The sequence below is a fragment of the Sinocyclocheilus grahami genome, unplaced genomic scaffold, assembly GCF_001515645.1.
Source record: "Sinocyclocheilus grahami isolate Dianchi unplaced genomic scaffold, SAMN03320097.WGS_v1.1 scaffold322.1, whole genome shotgun sequence".
Taxonomy (NCBI): Eukaryota; Metazoa; Chordata; class Actinopteri; order Cypriniformes; family Cyprinidae; genus Sinocyclocheilus; species Sinocyclocheilus grahami.
The window spans coordinates 188,093-207,756 of NW_015505501.1; the positions used below are offsets into that span (position 1 = coordinate 188,093).

At 34.3% G+C, this 19,664-nt stretch overlaps 1 protein-coding gene across 1 annotated transcript in view; it reads right to left on the minus strand.

Moving 5' to 3' along the window:
• Positions 1–1,313: 1,313 nt before the first annotated feature.
• Positions 1,314–19,664, minus strand: part of LOC107602220 (phosphatidylinositol 4-kinase alpha-like) — a 43,534-nt gene continuing 25,183 nt past the window's right edge. The window contains exons 35-53 of the mRNA XM_016294666.1: positions 17,097–17,316; positions 15,742–15,821; positions 15,460–15,659; positions 14,202–14,292; positions 12,904–13,071; positions 11,676–11,729; positions 11,461–11,581; positions 10,486–10,615; positions 7,854–7,924; positions 7,242–7,314; positions 7,069–7,139; positions 6,874–6,983; positions 5,685–5,789; positions 5,482–5,607; positions 5,251–5,371; positions 3,609–3,768; positions 2,910–2,999; positions 2,463–2,546; positions 1,314–2,374 (exon numbers count right to left, since the gene is read on the minus strand). Of these exons, the coding sequence (XP_016150152.1) occupies positions 2,323–2,374; positions 2,463–2,546; positions 2,910–2,999; positions 3,609–3,768; positions 5,251–5,371; positions 5,482–5,607; positions 5,685–5,789; positions 6,874–6,983; positions 7,069–7,139; positions 7,242–7,314; positions 7,854–7,924; positions 10,486–10,615; positions 11,461–11,581; positions 11,676–11,729; positions 12,904–13,071; positions 14,202–14,292; positions 15,460–15,659; positions 15,742–15,821; positions 17,097–17,316 (2,127 nt within the window). The 3' untranslated portion in view covers positions 1,314–2,322. The remainder of the gene's footprint in view (positions 2,375–2,462; positions 2,547–2,909; positions 3,000–3,608; positions 3,769–5,250; positions 5,372–5,481; positions 5,608–5,684; positions 5,790–6,873; positions 6,984–7,068; positions 7,140–7,241; positions 7,315–7,853; positions 7,925–10,485; positions 10,616–11,460; positions 11,582–11,675; positions 11,730–12,903; positions 13,072–14,201; positions 14,293–15,459; positions 15,660–15,741; positions 15,822–17,096; positions 17,317–19,664) is intronic.

Genomic DNA, 19,664 nt, shown 5'->3' on the forward strand with positions numbered 1-19,664 from the left:
GTGATACATCAAGCAATTAAATATTAATAGAGCATCTAAAGCGTCCTCTAGGTAAAACACAACACAGGATCGGGTTCTACGATGAATAATGGAGCGCAATCATCGCAGATTACTGACAGACCGCTCAAAGACTAAAGCAGCACAGTTTTATCCAAGTGTTTACATTTTAATAGATGCTTTCAGGTCCATTTCTGTTCACAAATACATTTGATTGATTACACTGACAGCAATGAAATGTTAAAAGTGCAAATGCGGACAAATCATCGGTGGCCGCTTATGATGACGTTAAGAAACGTTCCCAGCACACGATGACGTGTTTTTCACCAACACAGAACACAACAAGCGACTTGATTGTCAATGATGATGCAAATCAATTAAAACACTAATTAAACGGATACGACTTCAATGATTCATAAGACTAAAGCTTTTGTCTCTAATGTGTAGAGATGATTTGAAATCTATTCACTGATCGGGAGTACAGCAACTCTACAGCAATCTTTCTAATGAAGGTAATACTCGCAGTTCCCTATTTTTTGTGCACTATGAAATTACATCTTCAGTGTTTTAAAAACACATGCAAAATGACACCAGATATTCCGTGGAGTTAGTAAACGGCATTTTCTTTTTGGGTTGAAGATCCCTGTTAGGAGTAATACACAAACGACATCTGAGTGAATCTCACGAAAACACATTCAGCTCACGCTTCACCCTAAAATCACAATGATATTTAAATAAAGAAAATAACGCCTATTTTCAGGAGCATTCAGATATTTTGCATTATTTTTTATTTGTATTATTATTTGCACAATTCTCATTATCGTACACTCGTTTTTTGTAATTCTCATCACTGTGTGTAATACAGTAATTTTTGTTGTATTATAGTAAAAAGCAATATTTTTCTTTATTCAACACAAAGGCAGTACAACAAATATTAGTGACATACTATTCATGACTTTATTCATGCATTACATTAATGAGAAATTGTTTAAAATGAACAACGTGCAAAAGGCAAAAAAAAAATCCTATTTTCATAAGCATTGAGATATTTTGAAATGTGATTTTTACATTATTCTTGCCAAGCATGCATTTCCCCCCACAATTCTAATTTTTGGTTATATTATAGTTAAAAAAATCAAAATTTTTATTTTTATTTTAATCAACACAAATTAAAGGCAGTACAACATACCACCATGTATAAAATTGACATTTTTGCATTACATTAATGAGAAGTTGCATTTAAAAATGTGCTATGCACAATGTCACAGTGCAAAAAAAAAAAAGGTAAACATTATGAGAAGCATTAAGATATTTTGCATTATTTTTAAATTTGTATTATTTGCAAGCAACCATTTTTTCCCCACAATTCTCAGTACTGTAATGCATTGACATTGTACTATTTTTTCACATTACTTTCTGTGTAACACAGCAATTTTTGTTGAATTAAAGTAAAAATGCTGGAAATTTTCTTCATTAAAATAAACAAAACTTACAAGCAGTACAACAAATACCACCATGATGGATAAATGTTAATTAGTGACATTTTGCATTACATTAATGGGAGATTTTGTTTAAAAATGTTGCATTATTTTTATTTGTATTATTAACATTATTCCAGCCAAGCAAGCTGTTTTACTGTAATGCATTCAGATACTATTTCTTTGCTATACAGTCATTTTTTTTGTATTATAGTAAACAACTATCAACTAAATAAAGGCAGTACAACAAATACCACCATGATGTATAAATATTTAGTGACATTTAAGCTTCAAATAACAAGAAATCACGTTTAAAAATGTGCTATGCACAAAATATCGAATCATCCTAAAAATAAACAATTTTCTTGCAAATCTATAATTCTCATACTTCACAGCTTTCGTGAGATTCACCCCTTCAGTGGCGAACAGGACGTTCAGACGAGATACAACGTACAAACACTGATGTATTGCATAAGACAAGTCATTTGCTGACGGCATGTAATCTACAGTGCACTCTGTGCCATAGTCTTAGAAATGGCTTCCTGGGTGACGCGCCTAAACCCAGAGATTCAAGTAGAGTTAAAGGATGTATTTCTGCGCATGGAATGTCAAAATTCACACACGAACCGTCACGGCAGATGCCTTAAAGGGAGATCAGAGGACAAACATGCAGCTTTTGGAGTACAGCGGATCACTAGAGAGGCCCCGAGGCAGCCGGACAGGAAGTGACACGCCTGGAGCGGGCGGTTTATTCTGATCTATAAAGTGCTCGTCATAAAGGATTGTAATAGACTGATAATGACTACTGATCTCAACCGGAGGCCGGTGAAGAGACGTCGGTCCGGTCTCAGTATGGGATCTGGTTCTGGTAGAACTGCAGTATGTCGTAGGTTTTGCTCCTGTATCAGAGAAACACAGAGTTTCACCATTAACGTTCACAATAAAACTCTTTCTTTGAATATTACGTGACAAGGTGATGTTTGTTACCTGCTACTGAGGAAGCAGCGCTCGATGACTTTAATCATGAAGGCCGCGGCTTCCTTCTCACTCATGTTGGGGTTGAACCTTTGCCTGCCGAACAGGGTTATTATCGTAAAACTATTAGAAACATTTTTGTTCATTACTGAAATAAATACAATATAAATATTAGATACAAAATTCAGAAAATAAATGAATCCTAAATAGTAATATTAAAATAAATAAATAAATAAAAATGGCAAAAGTACATTACAAAATTAGTAAAAAATAAATAAATAAAATAAAATTCAACAAAAATGTAATTGAAAACTGAAAATGTAAAAATAAAAGTTAATTCAAAATATGAATAAAAATATAAATAATACAAAAATAACACTGATGTAGAGAGATCAATGTTTCAGAGGAAGAAATGATAGATCAGAGCATTAAATTATGATTTAATATTCATTAACGCACTTCAGGAGTTTGATCGTCTGTCCTCTGAAGCACGGCAGCCCCGTGTCGAGCATCAAAGTCACCAGTGATACCACAGCATCCATGTATGGCCTGAAATAAATACATAAAACACACAAAGAAATGAAACTTAAAATCTAATTCTAACCAGCTAGTGACAGAAAACCAGTGTTATTATAGTATCAGAGTGATGCTATTATAGTTTTTATTCATATTTTTTAAAATTAAAATGAAATATTTTATATGATATAATATTATTATTTATATTTTTAAATCTTATACTATAATTTATAATTATTTTAATTTAGTTTTTTATTCGTTTTTAATACAGTTTTTTCAAATTCAATTTTGGTTAAACTAAATGAAAACAAAAAATATTGTAGTAGAAATGTGGCAAGTAGTTGAAATAAAATAATTTCAAGCTTTATTATTTGATTTAATTTCCATTAAATGTTTATGTTATTTCAAGTAATGAAAATGTTTTATGGCTTCAGTTTTAATTTTATTCAACAATAATATCCCTGTAAAGAACAAACCCTAAGCAGTCTTAAAATATTGGGGCAGTCAGCAAGAGACAGAATCCGCTCACAGAGGGCAGCCAAAATCCTCCCAAATCTTTCCCAGACAGCCTCCTGTGTCCACACGTCTGACCTAATCCATCATCTCTGAGGATGCTGAAATATTGAAGAGCGGCCGTCTCACCTTACAGCCAGGTATCCGCGCACACACATCTCCATGAACCATTTAAAGGGAGTGGCCTCCATCTTGCCGCCCATGATCATCACCATCTCGTCGGTCAGCTTGATGTCGGGCTCCCAGCCCAGATTACCCCCCGGAGAACTCTCAAACATGAAGCCGAAGTCTAGAAGACACAAAAATACATAAAACACAAACCCACAGTCATTTAACCCAGTCATTTCATTCATTCAAAAAATCTCAAATTTAAGTTAATTTAATAGTTATTTAATAATTAATTAAATAAATGTATTTATTTTAAGTTTAACTTGAGTTTTCATTGCAAGAATGGAATAATTAATGGGTTATAAGATGGAAATTTTACTTGTTTGATGACCATTAGAAACATTAATATGTAGTGGACACAAATAAAATAGATTAACACAAAATAAATTTCACAATCATTTCACCTTTTTTTAAAAATTAAACTTATATTTTAATGAATTAAATTTAATTATAATTACATATATAAAATTTAAGTTAATGTAACATTTATTTAATAATTAAAAATTAAATTAGTTTGAGTCTAATTTGAGTTTTTATTGCAAAACGAATTATGTACTAGAGGACATTACAGAAATAAAATGTAAAAAAAAAAGCATATTAGTTGAAAAACCTAATAGTTAATAAAAATTTGAAATGTTGCCTTCGCAACTAACTGAAATAAGTTTAAGGTGAAGCAAATTTTTTTTTAAATAAATAAAAGCTAAAACTGAACTAAAACTAAAATAGAAATGAATTAAACCTAAAAAGTAATATTTAAAAAAAAAAGAAAAAAAAAACACAAATAGGCAGAAGCACATAATAAATGACAAAAATGAACTAATGTTAAAATAAAAATAGAAAATAGAAAAATGAAAGCCAAAAATCTAAACAGAATATAAAAGTATCATATATATTATATTATAGTTTTTGTTAATATTTTGAGCTTTTAATTTATATTTCATATTTAACATAACACTTGTGGTTGCCAATCATAAGAGGACATTTTCATATCTTAAATGTACAGTAGCATAAACAGCTATACCAATAAAATGGTATGAAAAAAGGGAGGAAAATAGACAAATAATCATGGCGCCAGAAACCATGATTTTGGGGTGAAAATAAAATGCTACCTAAGAATGTGGCATCTTTAAGTTAAGCTAGTTTGGTTTAACCCAACTGACCGATGTGGATGAGATGGCCTTTGCTGTCCAGCATGATGTTGCCGTTGTGTCGGTCTTTGATTTGTAACAGGAAGAGTAGCAGACTGTATGCAGAATGAACTAATGTTAAAATAAAAATAGAAAATAGAAAAATGAAAGCCAAAAATCTAAACAGAATATAAAAGTATCATATATATTATATTATAGTTTTTGTTAATATTTTGAGCTTTTAATTTATATTTCATATTTAACATAACACTTGTGGTTGCCAATCATAAGAGGACATTTTCATATCTTAAATGTACAGTAGCATAAACAGCTATACCAATAAAATGGTATGAAAAAAGGGAGGAAAATAGACTAATAATCATGGCGCCAGAAACCATGATTTTGGGGGGAAAATAAAATGCTACCTAAGAATGTGGCATCTTTAAGTTAAGCTAGTTTGGTTTAACCCAACTGACCGATGTGGATGAGATGGCCTTTGCTGTCCAGCATGATGTTGCCGTTGTGTCGGTCTTTGATTTGTAACAGGAAGAGCAGCAGACTGTATGCAGCCATACTGCGGATGAAGTTATAACGAGCCTTAGAGAGAGAGAAAGAGAGAAATTACACACGATGCTTAAGAAATAAAAGATCAGGCACATCAGCTTTCTGTGCAACAACCAAAAATATCTCAAGCAAATGTCTGTCACCTTCTGGAAGGCCAGCGTGGACTCGTCCCCGTACTGGTTCCTGAAGTATTCGTACATGCCAATGTCAGTCTGCCGGCCGAGCTGATCGCGCGACTTACAGTCCGGAATACATTCAATCACGCCACACTGAAAGAACCAAACAGGAAAACCAGGTAAGCAGAACTTCAGCATGAAGTCTGACAGGAAGCTGAAACGACACTCACTCCAGGAGCGGTGGCCACCACCCGGTACGGGAACACAAACAGGTCCAAACCCACCAGCTGGAAGATGTTCTTGAAGAGACCGATGATCTGGAGGGCGAGCATGTCCTGATACCAGAGAAACAAAATTAATAAATCCATTAATGGTGAATATGAACTCAAAACACATCAAGGTCCAATTTCAACCCAAATTCAAAATACAAAAAAAAGATGCTTTAACTAAATTATTACATTTTATTTATTATTATTTAAATTATTACATTTTATTACAATATTGTATATTATATATACATTACTGTAATGGTTTCAGATGTATTATTTTACACTGAAAAAATATAATATAATATACATATCTGATGTAAAACAAATGGTAATTATAATTATATTTAAATTTAATCAAATTATTAACCACATTTTAACCAAAATTGAATTGACATTTTTGGAGTGAAATATAATACAGACGTAAAAGGTTTCATAACATGTATATATAATTAAAAGATGCAAAAAATTGCAATAAATAAATATAATATTTTATATTTTAAATACCGGTATACTATTTCCCCTATAATATTTGAAATATTTCATATAACATTTTCCCTATTAAATATTATTCATGAAATTATGTCATATATATATATATATATATGCATTATTTATTGCAATTTTTTATTATATATACGTTATGAAACCTTTTACGTCTGTATTATATTTCACTCCAAAAATGTCAATTCAATTTTGGTTAAAATGTGGTTAATAATTAGATTAAATTTAAATATAATCATAATTACCATTTGTTTTACATCAGATATGTAAATTATATTATATATATATATATATATATATATATATATATATGACATTTCATGAATAATATTGTATATATATTAATATATATTATATTATATATGTCAATGCATGTCACTAAAAATTATAATTTCCTTTTTTAGCAGTGAAATGAATTACTGATGTAAAATAAGATGTAATTTTTTTTTAAAACAAATATATACGTGTGTATACATATATATATATTTATTTATTCTTCCCCCCATGAAAACTTATCCATGAAATAGTGTCAATGTACAAAATCTTAATGGCACTAAAAATAATCATTTCTTATTTCTTTCTTTAATTTTGTAGTGAAGCATGATACAGACTTTAGAGATTTCATAAGTATGTTTTCCATGATACTGACCTGTCTGCAATCATCGCCCACTTTAAAGATGGCCGCCTGCCAGCAGACCTTTTGAGCCATCTCTGAATTCTCCTCACCTTCCTCCTGAGAGTCTGACGGGCAGCGCAGTCCTGCAGACACACAGACAACGGGCCGCTTACAGTCATACAGAAACTGCACGTATTGATGGCGTATAAAAGGTCACGTGCGACTCACCCTCTTTTTCAAGCTCACTGACTCCACACCTCTTCACTTTGAATTTCGCCAGATAAGGTGCTTTGGCAGCGCTGTAAAATCAGGCTAATGTTAATGAGCTCATAAATCACATGTGAAATGTAAACGGATAGCATGTGAACAGGTTTCTGGTGAGCGGTGATGTTTGGTGATACCTCTGCATGGGTGTTCCTGACTTATAGTCGATATCGAGGACGATCGCTTCTGGATTGCTTGGCAAATAGCATCCTGATTACAGTGTTAGAAAAATTAAACACAGATTAAAAAAAAGACATAAATACCCAAGTAATATGTGACCCTGGACCCCAAAACCAGTCTTAAGTCGCTGGGGCATATTTGTAGCAATAGCCAAAAAAACATTGTATGAGTCAAAATTATAGATTTTTCTTTTATGCCAAAAATCATCAGGATATTAAGTAGATCTTGTTCCATTTTGTAAATTTCCTACCGAAAATATATAAACACTTAATTTTTGTTTAGTAATATGCATTGCTAAGAACTTCATTTGGATAACTTTAAAGATGATTTTCTCAATATTTAGATGTTTTTTGCACCCTCAGATTCCAGATTTTCAAATAGTTGTATCTCGACCAGATATTGTCCTATCCTAACAAACCATACATCAATGGAAAGATTATTTATTCAGCTTTCAGATAATGTATAAATCTCAATTTTTTAAAATTGACCCTTATGACTGGTTTTGTGCTCCAGGGTCACATATTTTTAAAGCTTAGTTACTCTTATGACAAAATTGACCGATTGCTAACCTGGCTGAACTTTGATTTCTGACAGCGCCTTCAGACACGCTCTCTTCCTCTCATCTCCTTTAGGAACAGGCCTGGAAACAAGAACAGCATGCTTTCGTTTCTGTTCATTTTACTTATAGTACATTCAAAATATATTTTATGTAAAGAAAATGAAGCTTATCTTACTTATAATTTTATTATCTAGTTATAATAATACCTAAAAAACAACAAAATAATGTAAATAACAAACATGTAATTTCTAATTTTGTGCCAAAATATGACCTGGACTCACCCTTTATTAAATAATTAACCCTTAATGAAATAATTTTTACATTAAATTTTAAACTAAAATGTTTGAAATAAATTTTTTAATGAAATTTGTTTAGAGATGGGCGATGATTTGGAACAGGCCTGGAAAACAAGAACAGCGGTACAGTTTGTGAACAGCAATGCAAAAAATGCTTTAAATCATTTAATTTCCGATCCAAACAAATCACTGCCTACTTAGACAACATTTTTAGGCATTAAAAGCACACTTCATATGTAAAAGCTGCTTTTTTTTGTAGATATGTCAAGCTCTAGTTATAAAAATATTTTATTCGATAGAAATTGCTATTTGTGAGTAAAAAAAAATTTCAACTTGCAATAACAAATGACTGGAAAAGTCATGACATGCAGGCATAAAAATAAAATGTATATTTTTTTGGTAATGTTTCATTTGGAATTTAAAGTGAATTTAATTTGACATTTATGATTCAGTTAATTCGTTTTTTCAACAACTCCAAAACCTATTTTAATCAAATGTATATTTTAGCTGCTAAAAAGAACATTATTTTGTGTATTTGGTGTAATGAAATGTGTTTATGCGGTTTAAGGTTCAAAAAACACATTATTTTCAACATACTGTACATTATTGTTTCTCCTCTATGCCCCGCCTTTCTGAAACGCGACGATTTTTACAAAGCTCATCGGTCTGAAAAGCGAGGTGTGCTGTGATTGGCCAGCTATCCAGTGTGTTGTGATTGGCCGAATACCTCAAGCGTGTGACGGAAATGTTATGCCCCTCACCATACTGTGATGATGCCCTGTCCGGCCGGAGCGTAACATAAAACCATGTCTGCATTTGTGATCGGAGAAATGACAAACAACAAGCGCTACTCTACACTGTTCAAAACTCGTGTTTGAATCATCAGTGGCAAATTATTTAAATATAAAAAATGTACTTACAGTCTGTGAGTCAGAACAGCCAGCATTGTAGTCTACTCTCCCAGGATCAGGAAACAGTCTTCCGTTAAATGCGCTGCACACATCTGAATATTTGGGTTGAAGTGTTCTGGAACAGTGTTTTCTTAACCACTGATTTCTAGTCGTGTCCTCTTTTGGAAGACCAAACAAAGTAGTTTCGCTTTCACAATGAAAAAGCATCACACACATTGAGTGAGCGGAGGCCAGAGGCCTAGAGTGAGCGGAGGCGGGCGGGCTTGAGAACGGCGCAGGCGGCAGATTCGACGAAGGTGCATCCGGCGGGCTTGCGGCAACCATATGTGACGACTCCGGGCTGGACATCGCTTCGTCCACGCTACACTGCCCAAAAAACTCGCTTTAAATATAAAAAACTTTCTTCCAGTCTGTGAGTCAGAACAGCCGGCATTGAAGTCTACTCTACCAGGATCAGGAAACAGTCCTCCATGAAATGTGCTGCACACATCTGAATATTTGGGTTGAAGTGTTCTGGAACAGTGTTTTCTTAACCACTGATTTCTAGTCGTGTCCTCTTTTGGAAGACCAAACAAAGTAGTTTCGCTTTCACAATGAAAAAGCATCACACACATTGAGTGAGCGGAGGCCAGAGGCCTAGAGTGAGCGGAGGCGGGCGGGCTTGAGAACGGCGCAGGCGGCAGATTCGACGAAGGTGCATCCGGCGGGCTTGCGGCAACCATATGTGACGACTCCGGGCTGGACATCGCTTCGTCCACGATGAAAGCCGATCCGGCGATCCACAGCGCGAAGTTGATGTATTTCCTCAGTGACCAGCACGGATCAGCTTTAGGCATGACGAAGCGGATATCGTCCTCTTTTGGAAGGCAAAAAAAAGTAGTTCCGCTTTCACAACGAAACACAGCACCTTCACGACATAATGGCGGAGGCAACAACAATACTACAGCGAGAATAAAAGTTACGCCTTCTTTCTTTGCGTGAACATTTGGGCGGCATTATGCTAATCTTCCCACATAGTGAGGTAGACATGTGGGGGCGTGTTAGAACGAGCCGTTTTAGGTAGGCGTGGTTGATTCTTAACTTTTATAAAGAATATCTCTTTGGATTTGAGACTTTAGTCTTTGCAACTTTACATATCTTCTTTATGCACCAAGAGCTTGTAACACTCCAAAGAGAAAGGAACAATTTAAATCATATGACCCCTTTAAGATGCATCCTTGAGGTATAGCGCAATCCCAGAATGCACTGCAAAATCAGTAAATAAATAATGGCAGATGGAGTTGAAGGAAATTATATTTAAAAAATCTATTTCTAATAGCTCCTTTATGTAGTTCAATTTCAGTTAGGACGTCGCCTATGAAATCAACTGCCCTTGTAGGCAGTCACTAGTGTTTGGAAGAGAGCTCAGATGTGCTGGAAATATCATTGAACATACTTGATAATGGCGGAGACGTTGGTGATCTTGTTGAAGAAGTCAAACTCGCGCTGGTAGAAGTCTTTAGCGGGGCCTGACAGAGAGTGTGTGATGTCCTCCACCATCTGCTCCAGAAGCTCACCGATGTCCGCTGAAGCACAACACAAACCCAGCACTCAATAAACACCTGGCCAATCTAATCTAATATCATTCTAAACCTAATGGGTTACCATAAATGTTTTACATGAGATTTTCTCTTCCTGCTTACATACACCGCTGTATGAACTGCCACTGGAACATGAAAAATGATTGACAGGCAGAGAGCCACCTCCCACTTTTGATTTCTAAACAGCATTAGCACAGTTGTCCATGTTCATGTTTCCATTGTATACAATCATCTCAGACTCCTTCTTATCAGTAAATTATGTTCGATTCCACACACTACCATTCAAACATTTCTGGTCAGTAATATTTTTTTTTATGTTTCTGAAACTCTCTTCTGCCTACAAAGGCTGTACTTATTTGATCAAAATCACAGTAAAAACAATAAATAAATAAATGTTTTCTATGTGAATATAAATGTTCAAATGTAATTTATTCCTGTGATCAAAGCTGAATTTTCAGCATCATTACTCCAGTCTTCAGTGTCACATGATCCTTCAGAAATCAATCTAATACGCTGATTTGCTGCTCAAGAAACATTTCTGATTATTATCAATGTTGAAAACAGTTGTGCTGCTTCCTATTTTTGTGGAATACATTTTATTTTTCAGGATTCTTTGATGAATAGAAAGTTCAAAAGAACAGCATTTATTTTAAATAGAAATCATTCGTAACATTATAAATGTCACTTTTGATCAATTTAATGCATCCCTGATGTACAAAAGTAGCAATAAAACAAACCTTTGAACAATAATTTGGAGTAATCAGACTAATCGAACTACTAATTTAACTAACTGGACACATTCAGACTGAACTCTGCAGTAAGTTACGTACGATCTTTCTGATGGCCCTCCTCGTCCAGATAGATGTTGGTCTTCATGTTCCATATGAACTGATGAGCGAGGAGCTGGGACTTCTGTGCGGCCCACAGGATGTACTCGCGCACATAACCCATCTGTCAAAAACGCCCAGGGCTGTGTGAGTCAGATCAAACCACTGTTGTGTTAAGAAAAAGGGTTCAGCAAAGGTCACGGTTCACTCTTCCTCACCTTGTCATACCGCAGCGCTTGAACGATTTGAGGAATGTAAAACAAAATGGCATCCTGGAAGAGAAACGCAAGTCAGAAATCACAGAAACATAATGGACAAAATGTATTCTCTTCCTCACATGCGGAATAAAGCAAGATGGGGATCGCTATTATGACACATTTGTGGAGTTTAAATCATAAACCCACCTCTCTTTGTGTTTCACAGAAGAAAGAAAGTCATACAGGTTTGAAACAATATGAGTGTCTCTTTTTTCCATGATCAAAATTGTGAAAGTCTAATTACGTCAGTGGAAATTGTAGCTAAGTGCATAAATGCTGACAAATATCTGATATTGATTGACAGCAAGTTAATTGCTCAGCTGAAGTATTAAGCAGGACATTTTAAAAGCATGATTTCTAGACCTGGAAAAGTCATGGGAATTAAAAATTGTAATATAATATTAAAATGTCAATGAAAACTTTTTTCTAGTTATATCAAGCTCTATTATATTTTATTGGGTAGAAATTGCTTTTTAAAAAGCATGATTTCTACACCTAGAAAAGTCATGGAAATTAATATTAAAAATATTTTTTTAAATATTACAATTTCAAGTTCTCAAATATTTTATTGGGTAAAAATTGCTTTTTGAGATGTGTGATTCCTAGACCTGGAAAAATCATAGGAATTAATATTTTTAAAATATTAAAAAGTTAAGGAAATTTTTTTCTAGATATTTCAAACAAAAATATTTTATTGGGTAAGAATTGAAATTTTAAAAGTGTGATTTCTAGACCTGGAAAAGTCATGGGAATTAATATTAAAAATTAAAGGAAATGTTTAGAATTTATCATTTTTTCTATCTCTAAAATATTTTTTTTGGGTAGAAACTGCTCTTTGGGAGTAAAAAATAAAGAAGAAAATGTAATCACAAATGACTTGAAAAGTCAAGTAAATTCACTGGTAATAAAAAGTGTAAACCCTAACGAACATTTAGTTACTGAAACTTATGGAATGTAATTATTTGAAATGAACTATTATCACTATAAATGTAATTTTAAATATTTATATAAATATTAAAATATTTATTTAAATTCATTTGAATTGTCACTGCTAGTTTACGTAGTAAAAAAAAAAACTTTGAAAACGAACAGCTTTGTCATTGCAGCAGTGAAATAATGTCTTGTCAATGGGGGTCTTGGAGGGTGAAAGGTTGAGAATGGGTGGTGTAGAAGCAAAGACAGTACGTACAGGAGGGAAGGAGCGCAGGACTTTGACTCCATACTGAGCGGTGAGTGGATGAGGAGGGTACATGCTGGAGAAGTACGAGAGGCCGGTGGGAGGATCTGCAGGAGCCCAGCACAGGATGTGGCTCAGCTCTGGAGAATCAGCATCAATGGTGTGCCACGTCACCAGGAACTATGGGGAAAAACACATACGTTTACATGGACAACAATATTCTGATTTTAAGACAATACTCTGATTAAGAATCTACCATGTAAACAGAGATTTTTGATTACCTTAATCCGGCTAAAGTCATACTCGAAGTAAAGATATGTGGCGTATTCCTATTTTAGTCGCATTATTGAAGTGCAGTGTAGACATGTAAACACCTTAATCCCATTATTACCGTCATGTAGGACTTTTCGCCGCCTTTTGCAACAGGATACACACGGCAGTGGTCAACCGTTTGACAGCAAACAAAAGAGCACGGCTTCAACAACGCCGTCGTCTGTTTGCACTTGAATGTCTGTTAACTGCACTTGAAGCTTTCAGTAAATTAAAAATTAAACACCCAAAACTGTATATGGCATCAGACAAACTATATTTCTGTCAGGACCACTATCGTCAAAGATGATTGACAATTAGCATACAGTTTGGATTGGCGGTATGGTTCTGTTCTGGGCAAGAACTCCCTGCGCATCCATGCAGCCTAGCATGGATGAGAGCAGGGAGAGCAGCGATGACCCCCCCAGGGTAAACAGAACAGAACCAACATAAATGTATTGCAGATATCGTTAAAGTTCAATAATTTTATGTACACATTTTAGAATTAGTCTGATTTAAAGGATGATCAGAAGGCTGAATCCTGACTGACAGAGGAGGAGCTGGGGATGGAGAAGGGTAATTAGCTATTGAGCAATGCGAAAACTGCTTATAATACTGAGGGACCTTATATATGATTGCTTAGATAGGTGTCGTATTCCTATAGGTAGATGGGGATCAGCTGATGCAAGCTTGACTAACGTGACCTGCCAGAACTAAAGCTACGCTTGATGTTTATAAGTGAAATTCTGGAGGGGACGTCGGATGGCGTCACGTAGGGACGTAATGACGTGCCATTAACCGATCTATATATTATAACATGTAAAACGGGAACATGAAAGGAACATGAAAAGCAACTCATGTAAACACCTTAATCATAATATTGTCTTATTCAGAATAAGGTAAAAAATTAGATTACTGATGTCCATGTAAACATAGTGATTGAGAGTGATTTTTAGCACGTAGGGGTACATAATGTCCTGTTGTGGTAAAACGGCTCTAACCTTCACTGCCTCCGGCACATCGCTGACAGCACCAGGATCCAGTCGAACCAGACGGGTCACTTCAGCAACAATGCCATCTGCATTTTTGAACCTGCAAAGCAAGAAAATAGGTGATACAGTGACATCGAAACATGAGCTTCGTACCAAAACCTCAAAACTGGACTGAAACCTCATTTTTCTAATCAACTGGTGTGGCACTCTAATAGGCAAAAATGCATTAGTAAACACACATAATATAGTCCATTTTTAATCAGGATTATCGGATTAAATTTTCAATAGCATGATTATCATTCCAGATTTTATTGATATGACTGGAGTCTTTATCTTAGAGTGGAAAATATGATAAACTGTTTTTTAAACAATTTCTTTGTGTAAGAATATCAGTAAAATATTTTATAAAATAAAATAAAATAAAAAATAATATAATTTAACTCAAATTAAAATATGAAACGCAACTTGACGCATTGCATTCATAACATAATATTGCAAATAATGATTCCAGATTTTATTTTGGCAATTGATGTCTTTAACTCAATAGAGTGGAAAAAATGTTAAAAGTCTTTTAAAAACAATTTCTTTGTGTAAAAATGTCAGTGCACTTTTGAATAATAACAAAATAAAATACAAATTTTTTTTTTCTTATTCGAGAACTAAAAAGGTCCTAGTGCTGTCAAATGATAATCGCATCCAAAATAAAAGTTTTTGTTTATATAATATGTGTGTGTTTATTGTGTATATTTATTATGTATACATAAATACACACACATTCATGTATTTATTTAAGAAAAATATGTTATGTGTATACATTTAAAATATTTATACAAAACATAAATTATATTAATATAAATATATACATGGACATTTTCAAAATATATACTGTTTGTGTGTATTTATAGATACATAATATTCACAGTACACATACATATATTATATAAACAAAAACTTTTATTTTGGATGCGATTAATTTTTTGACAGCACTAAATATAACATAACATAACCTTTCCAAATCACAATAAGAGTTTGATTGGGGAAAATGTGCATAATTGTCAATGTTACTGGAAAAAAAATATAATAATAAAATGGTTCAACTCAAATCAGCTCCAATAGTCAGAGGAGTTAAAAAGATTTTTTCCCTTAACTCGACACAGAGGATTCTGGGACTGCATTCTGCACAAAAGAATACATGCCTGAAAAATTACTAAATGGTGGACAGGTCACTAGAGTTTGAAACAGAGTCAGAGTCTCGTTGTTGGTGTACCTTGCCGGAAGCTGCATGGCCAGATACGGAGCGATACTCCAGGCCAAGTTGACGTTGTCCTTCCACTGTTTCTCACTCAGGTTGATGTATTTGGATCTCCAGTTAGAGATGCTGGTCTCTACCGACTGCTCTGTGGCGATGGCCAGCTCCTGCGTTGATAGCGGGTTGTACCAAGTGGTCAGTCGCTCGATCTCACTGGCCTGTAAAGAAAGCACAGAGACGCTCAAGACACAGGAGTGTATTCGTATAACAGTACCCAAGCAGGGGAAAAAGCGTCCCTACCAGTAAGGCCAAGAGTAACGTCCTGCGCTTCGTGTAGTACTTGTGCAACTGGGTGCCTCTGTTGCTCTTTTTGGACATGCCTATAGTGAGAGAAAACAACAGAAGACATAGTAACAGCTGCATGAGGACTAAACATTAAACATGCTGGACTGCGGCTGTACACCTGTGAGACACTTATAAAGGTGCTTGTGTAATTAATTATTTAACTACTCTAGCTGGTTAACAAGCAGAGCTGGTTCTACACTGTGAACGGTGTTATTTTTGTATCATATTACAGTTTTAATTAACACTTTGAAATAGTTTTTACTTTTATGTTTTTCCATTTTCATTTAAAATGTAATTACAATTTTAATAAAAAAAATTACTGTTTTTGTCATTTGTATAATTTTAGATTTTTTTCTTAAATGTCATTACAGTTTTGTTTTTTGTTTTTTTTAGTTTAGTACATTATTTTTAGTACATGAACTAAATACAAATGAGAAATATTGCCTTGGCAATGAGTTGAAATAAAATAAGCTTGGTTTTTTAAATATTTTATTTTGTTTCAGTTTACGTGTATTTTATTTCAAGTAACAAAAATATTTTTATGGTTTTAGTTTTAGTTAAATATAATAACCCTGGCTGTGACTACAAAAAATTGCAACCTTTTTAGGCGATAAAACGGAACAACCAAAATCTTAAAGTTATCTTAATTTTACTTAATTTTTTTCTAGCTATGTCAAGCTCTAAAATATTTTATTGAGTAGAAATTGCTATTTTCGTGTGTAAAAAAAAGAAAAGAAAAAAGAATTTACTGGTAATAAAAAGTTCAAACCAATATAGTTATTCGAATTATGGGATTTAATTATTCTAACTATTATTATAAATAAATATCTCTCTCTCCCTGTATATATTTTATTATATTTAAATAAATCAATATAAAATAAAACATTTTTTTGTATTTTGAATTAATCAGGGTGATGGAGGATACTTAATCTCAGTTGATTAGACTAGAACAAAAGTGCAAAAACAGGTTTACATTAAGCACTACGTGATAGTAATTAATTGTTTTTTGAAACTTTAATTTGGTTGGTTTTTGGATTTCTCGCATAGGATGCGTTTGGGTGTTCTTGCGCTATTTTAACTCTTTAAAATGCAACACTCATAGTGTAAAATTGCTCAAAAAACTATCAACCAGTGACACAACAGCCATCAGTTCATTTCCAGTAGCTCAGAAAGCATTTATCGCTCGGCTAATGCAGTGCTGACCCTTAACAATCAGGGAGATCACTGCATTAGCAGGTGCACATTGGCTAAACAGATTAAACCATTAAAACCAATCAGGGTCAAAGAGCTGTTGTGTGTTTGGGTGATACCTGATTTCTTGGAGGTGGTGGACATCCCGCTGGACAGGGGGTAGGTGTTAATCCAGCCCTGAGTGCTCTGCTGACGGGAACCCATGGTCATGTCCATGTTGTTCCTCAGGTCGGTGGCGTTCATCACTGACAAACTGTTCAGGGACGGATCCTGGTTGTCTGTGAGAGGAAACTTTGTTAAGCGAAGGATTTTGCAGAATTTTATTCTCCCCTCTGGTACCTACACCATCAGAGTGATTCTCATGAAGAGTGTGTGCAGATCATAACTTACCCCAGAATCAAAAGAGAAAAAAAATCCATATGCATAAAGAAAAAGAAGCCAATTTATCATTTATATTTTTATTGCTTTATGACAATATTTTAATGATGTTTTCACATTTAACCAAAATTTTCATTACTGTAATACATCACGATTATTTTTCTTTTGAGTTTATTAGTAATTCTTATTTTTCTTTCATTAATGCATCTCATAAGGTTTTCATACTAATATATATATATATATATATATATATATATATGTGTATTGCATTATTCATATTCATTATATCTCTATATAATCTAGGCTACATTACATAAATTATGCCAACCTATTGATTGCCTCGCTTGTGAAACAGAATTTATTTTTTTAGCTCACAGACCCACAAGCATCAGTGTGTGTTTGTGCCTGAAGGCGAAACGAATCAGACCAGAACATGACGTGATAGTAAATGAATGCGTCTAGGGACGATTTTATTTTCTCTGATGGCATTATGACTGAGAGGCATTATTTCGAAAAGTGATTTTCGTTTTGGGAATAATTATGAATGATCAGAAAGATTGATTGTATTTCCTTGCTGTCTGCGCCGGTCTGAGATTCATTTGAGCTCCTTCTGAAGGGTTTCACATCAAGCCGCAATTGATTATTAATAGTGAGCCATAAATAGAATATAGATTAATTGGGCATGGGTATTTTTTTGCGTTAAATTATTAATTTTGTATTTTTGCACTATGTTGTCTCTACCTTCAGCACACCCCAGATATTTCAATCAGCTCTCCACTGGGTTAGACATGGTTGGCTTGGCTGCAGATTGGCTAACGTCCACTGCCAACACCAATATGTGAGTGTGTGTCTCCTTCCATTAAATTACAAAGCGGGTTGAGATCCGTTTTCTACGGTGACCGAGAAGTGCAAAACCAATCACAATTCTGAAAACAAAAGAACAAATTACAAACGCAAATGCAAGTCTAAAAAACAAAACAATTCAGAAAGCACAACAACAATTCAGAAAACATTATAACAAGTCAGAAAACACAATGACAAATTCGAAAACAAAATAACAAGTCAGAAAACACAACGACAAATCAGACAAACCGGAAGAGGTAGGTATAGTTTGAGACAGCGCCATTGGTTTGGGATTACTCATCGCTGACTGGACGAGACATCTGTCAATCAACGTATACAGGAAGAACCAGCTGAAGAACAGCAGAGTCATGGTAGAAAGTTCGGAGATGGTATTAAAGTAGCTCAGTTTAAATGTATTGTATGAATTGCCCTTACTATGGAATAAAAAATACGAAGTGTATATTTACATGTAGTTAAAAGTGGCTGTAAAACATCAGCTTCAGTGGCGCAGATGGATAACTGCGAGTCATTGGCTTTTCGAATTGTTCTAAATTGTTATTTTGTTGTTTAGACTTGCATTTGCGTTTGTAATTTGTTATTTTGTTTTCAGAATTATGATTTGTTTTGCACTTCTCGACCACCGTAGATTTCTCTGCCTTCATACATTTTGGCTTGGTCTTTGTGGTGGCTGGCATACCCTCGCAGATATCAGTTGAACGGCTGAATAAGGCTGATGAATTAAGACCAGCAAATATAACCTCCACTCTCTCATCTTGTGCAATTCACAGAGAGAAAATGAGATGGAAATGAAATGTACATTCAGGCTAATAAGAACAATCATTTTATGTTGGGAATTAAAGTTTAAATTTAACAGATTCTTAATACAATGTAATAACATTGTAATAACAATGTAACAGTGTTTGTGGAGGAAAACATGTTTATTCAGCTTTGTTTTATTGGTTATTTTAGAAATCAAACGTTAAATATTTTAGATTACTATTATTTTTTTTAATTCATGTCTTGTCAGAAATAATTACATTTCCACAGTTGTCTTAAGCTGACAGTGACACACTGCTGGAGAACCTGCAGACCGTTGCAAAATCCCCTCAGTTGCTAAACATGATGTTTGCTTGTCATGACATTTTTTTCTGGCTTGTGCAACTGGGTCACGTGATCTCTGTGCAAACAGGTTCACCTATGAGGTGGCTCCAGTCTTCGTGCTGTTAGAATATGTCACGCTGAAGAAGATGAGGGAGATCATTGGCTGGCAGGATGGCCGCGGTGATGGAATATTCTCCCCGGGTAAGTAGCTGTCAATCTGCGTGACCTGCCTTAATATGCTATATTAATATGTGCTTCTGTTATGACGTGAGCGCAAGCACACACTCTAAAAAATGCTGGGTTAAATATAACCCAGCGCTGGGTTAAAAAGGGACAAACCCAGCTATTGGGTTGTTTTGACCCAG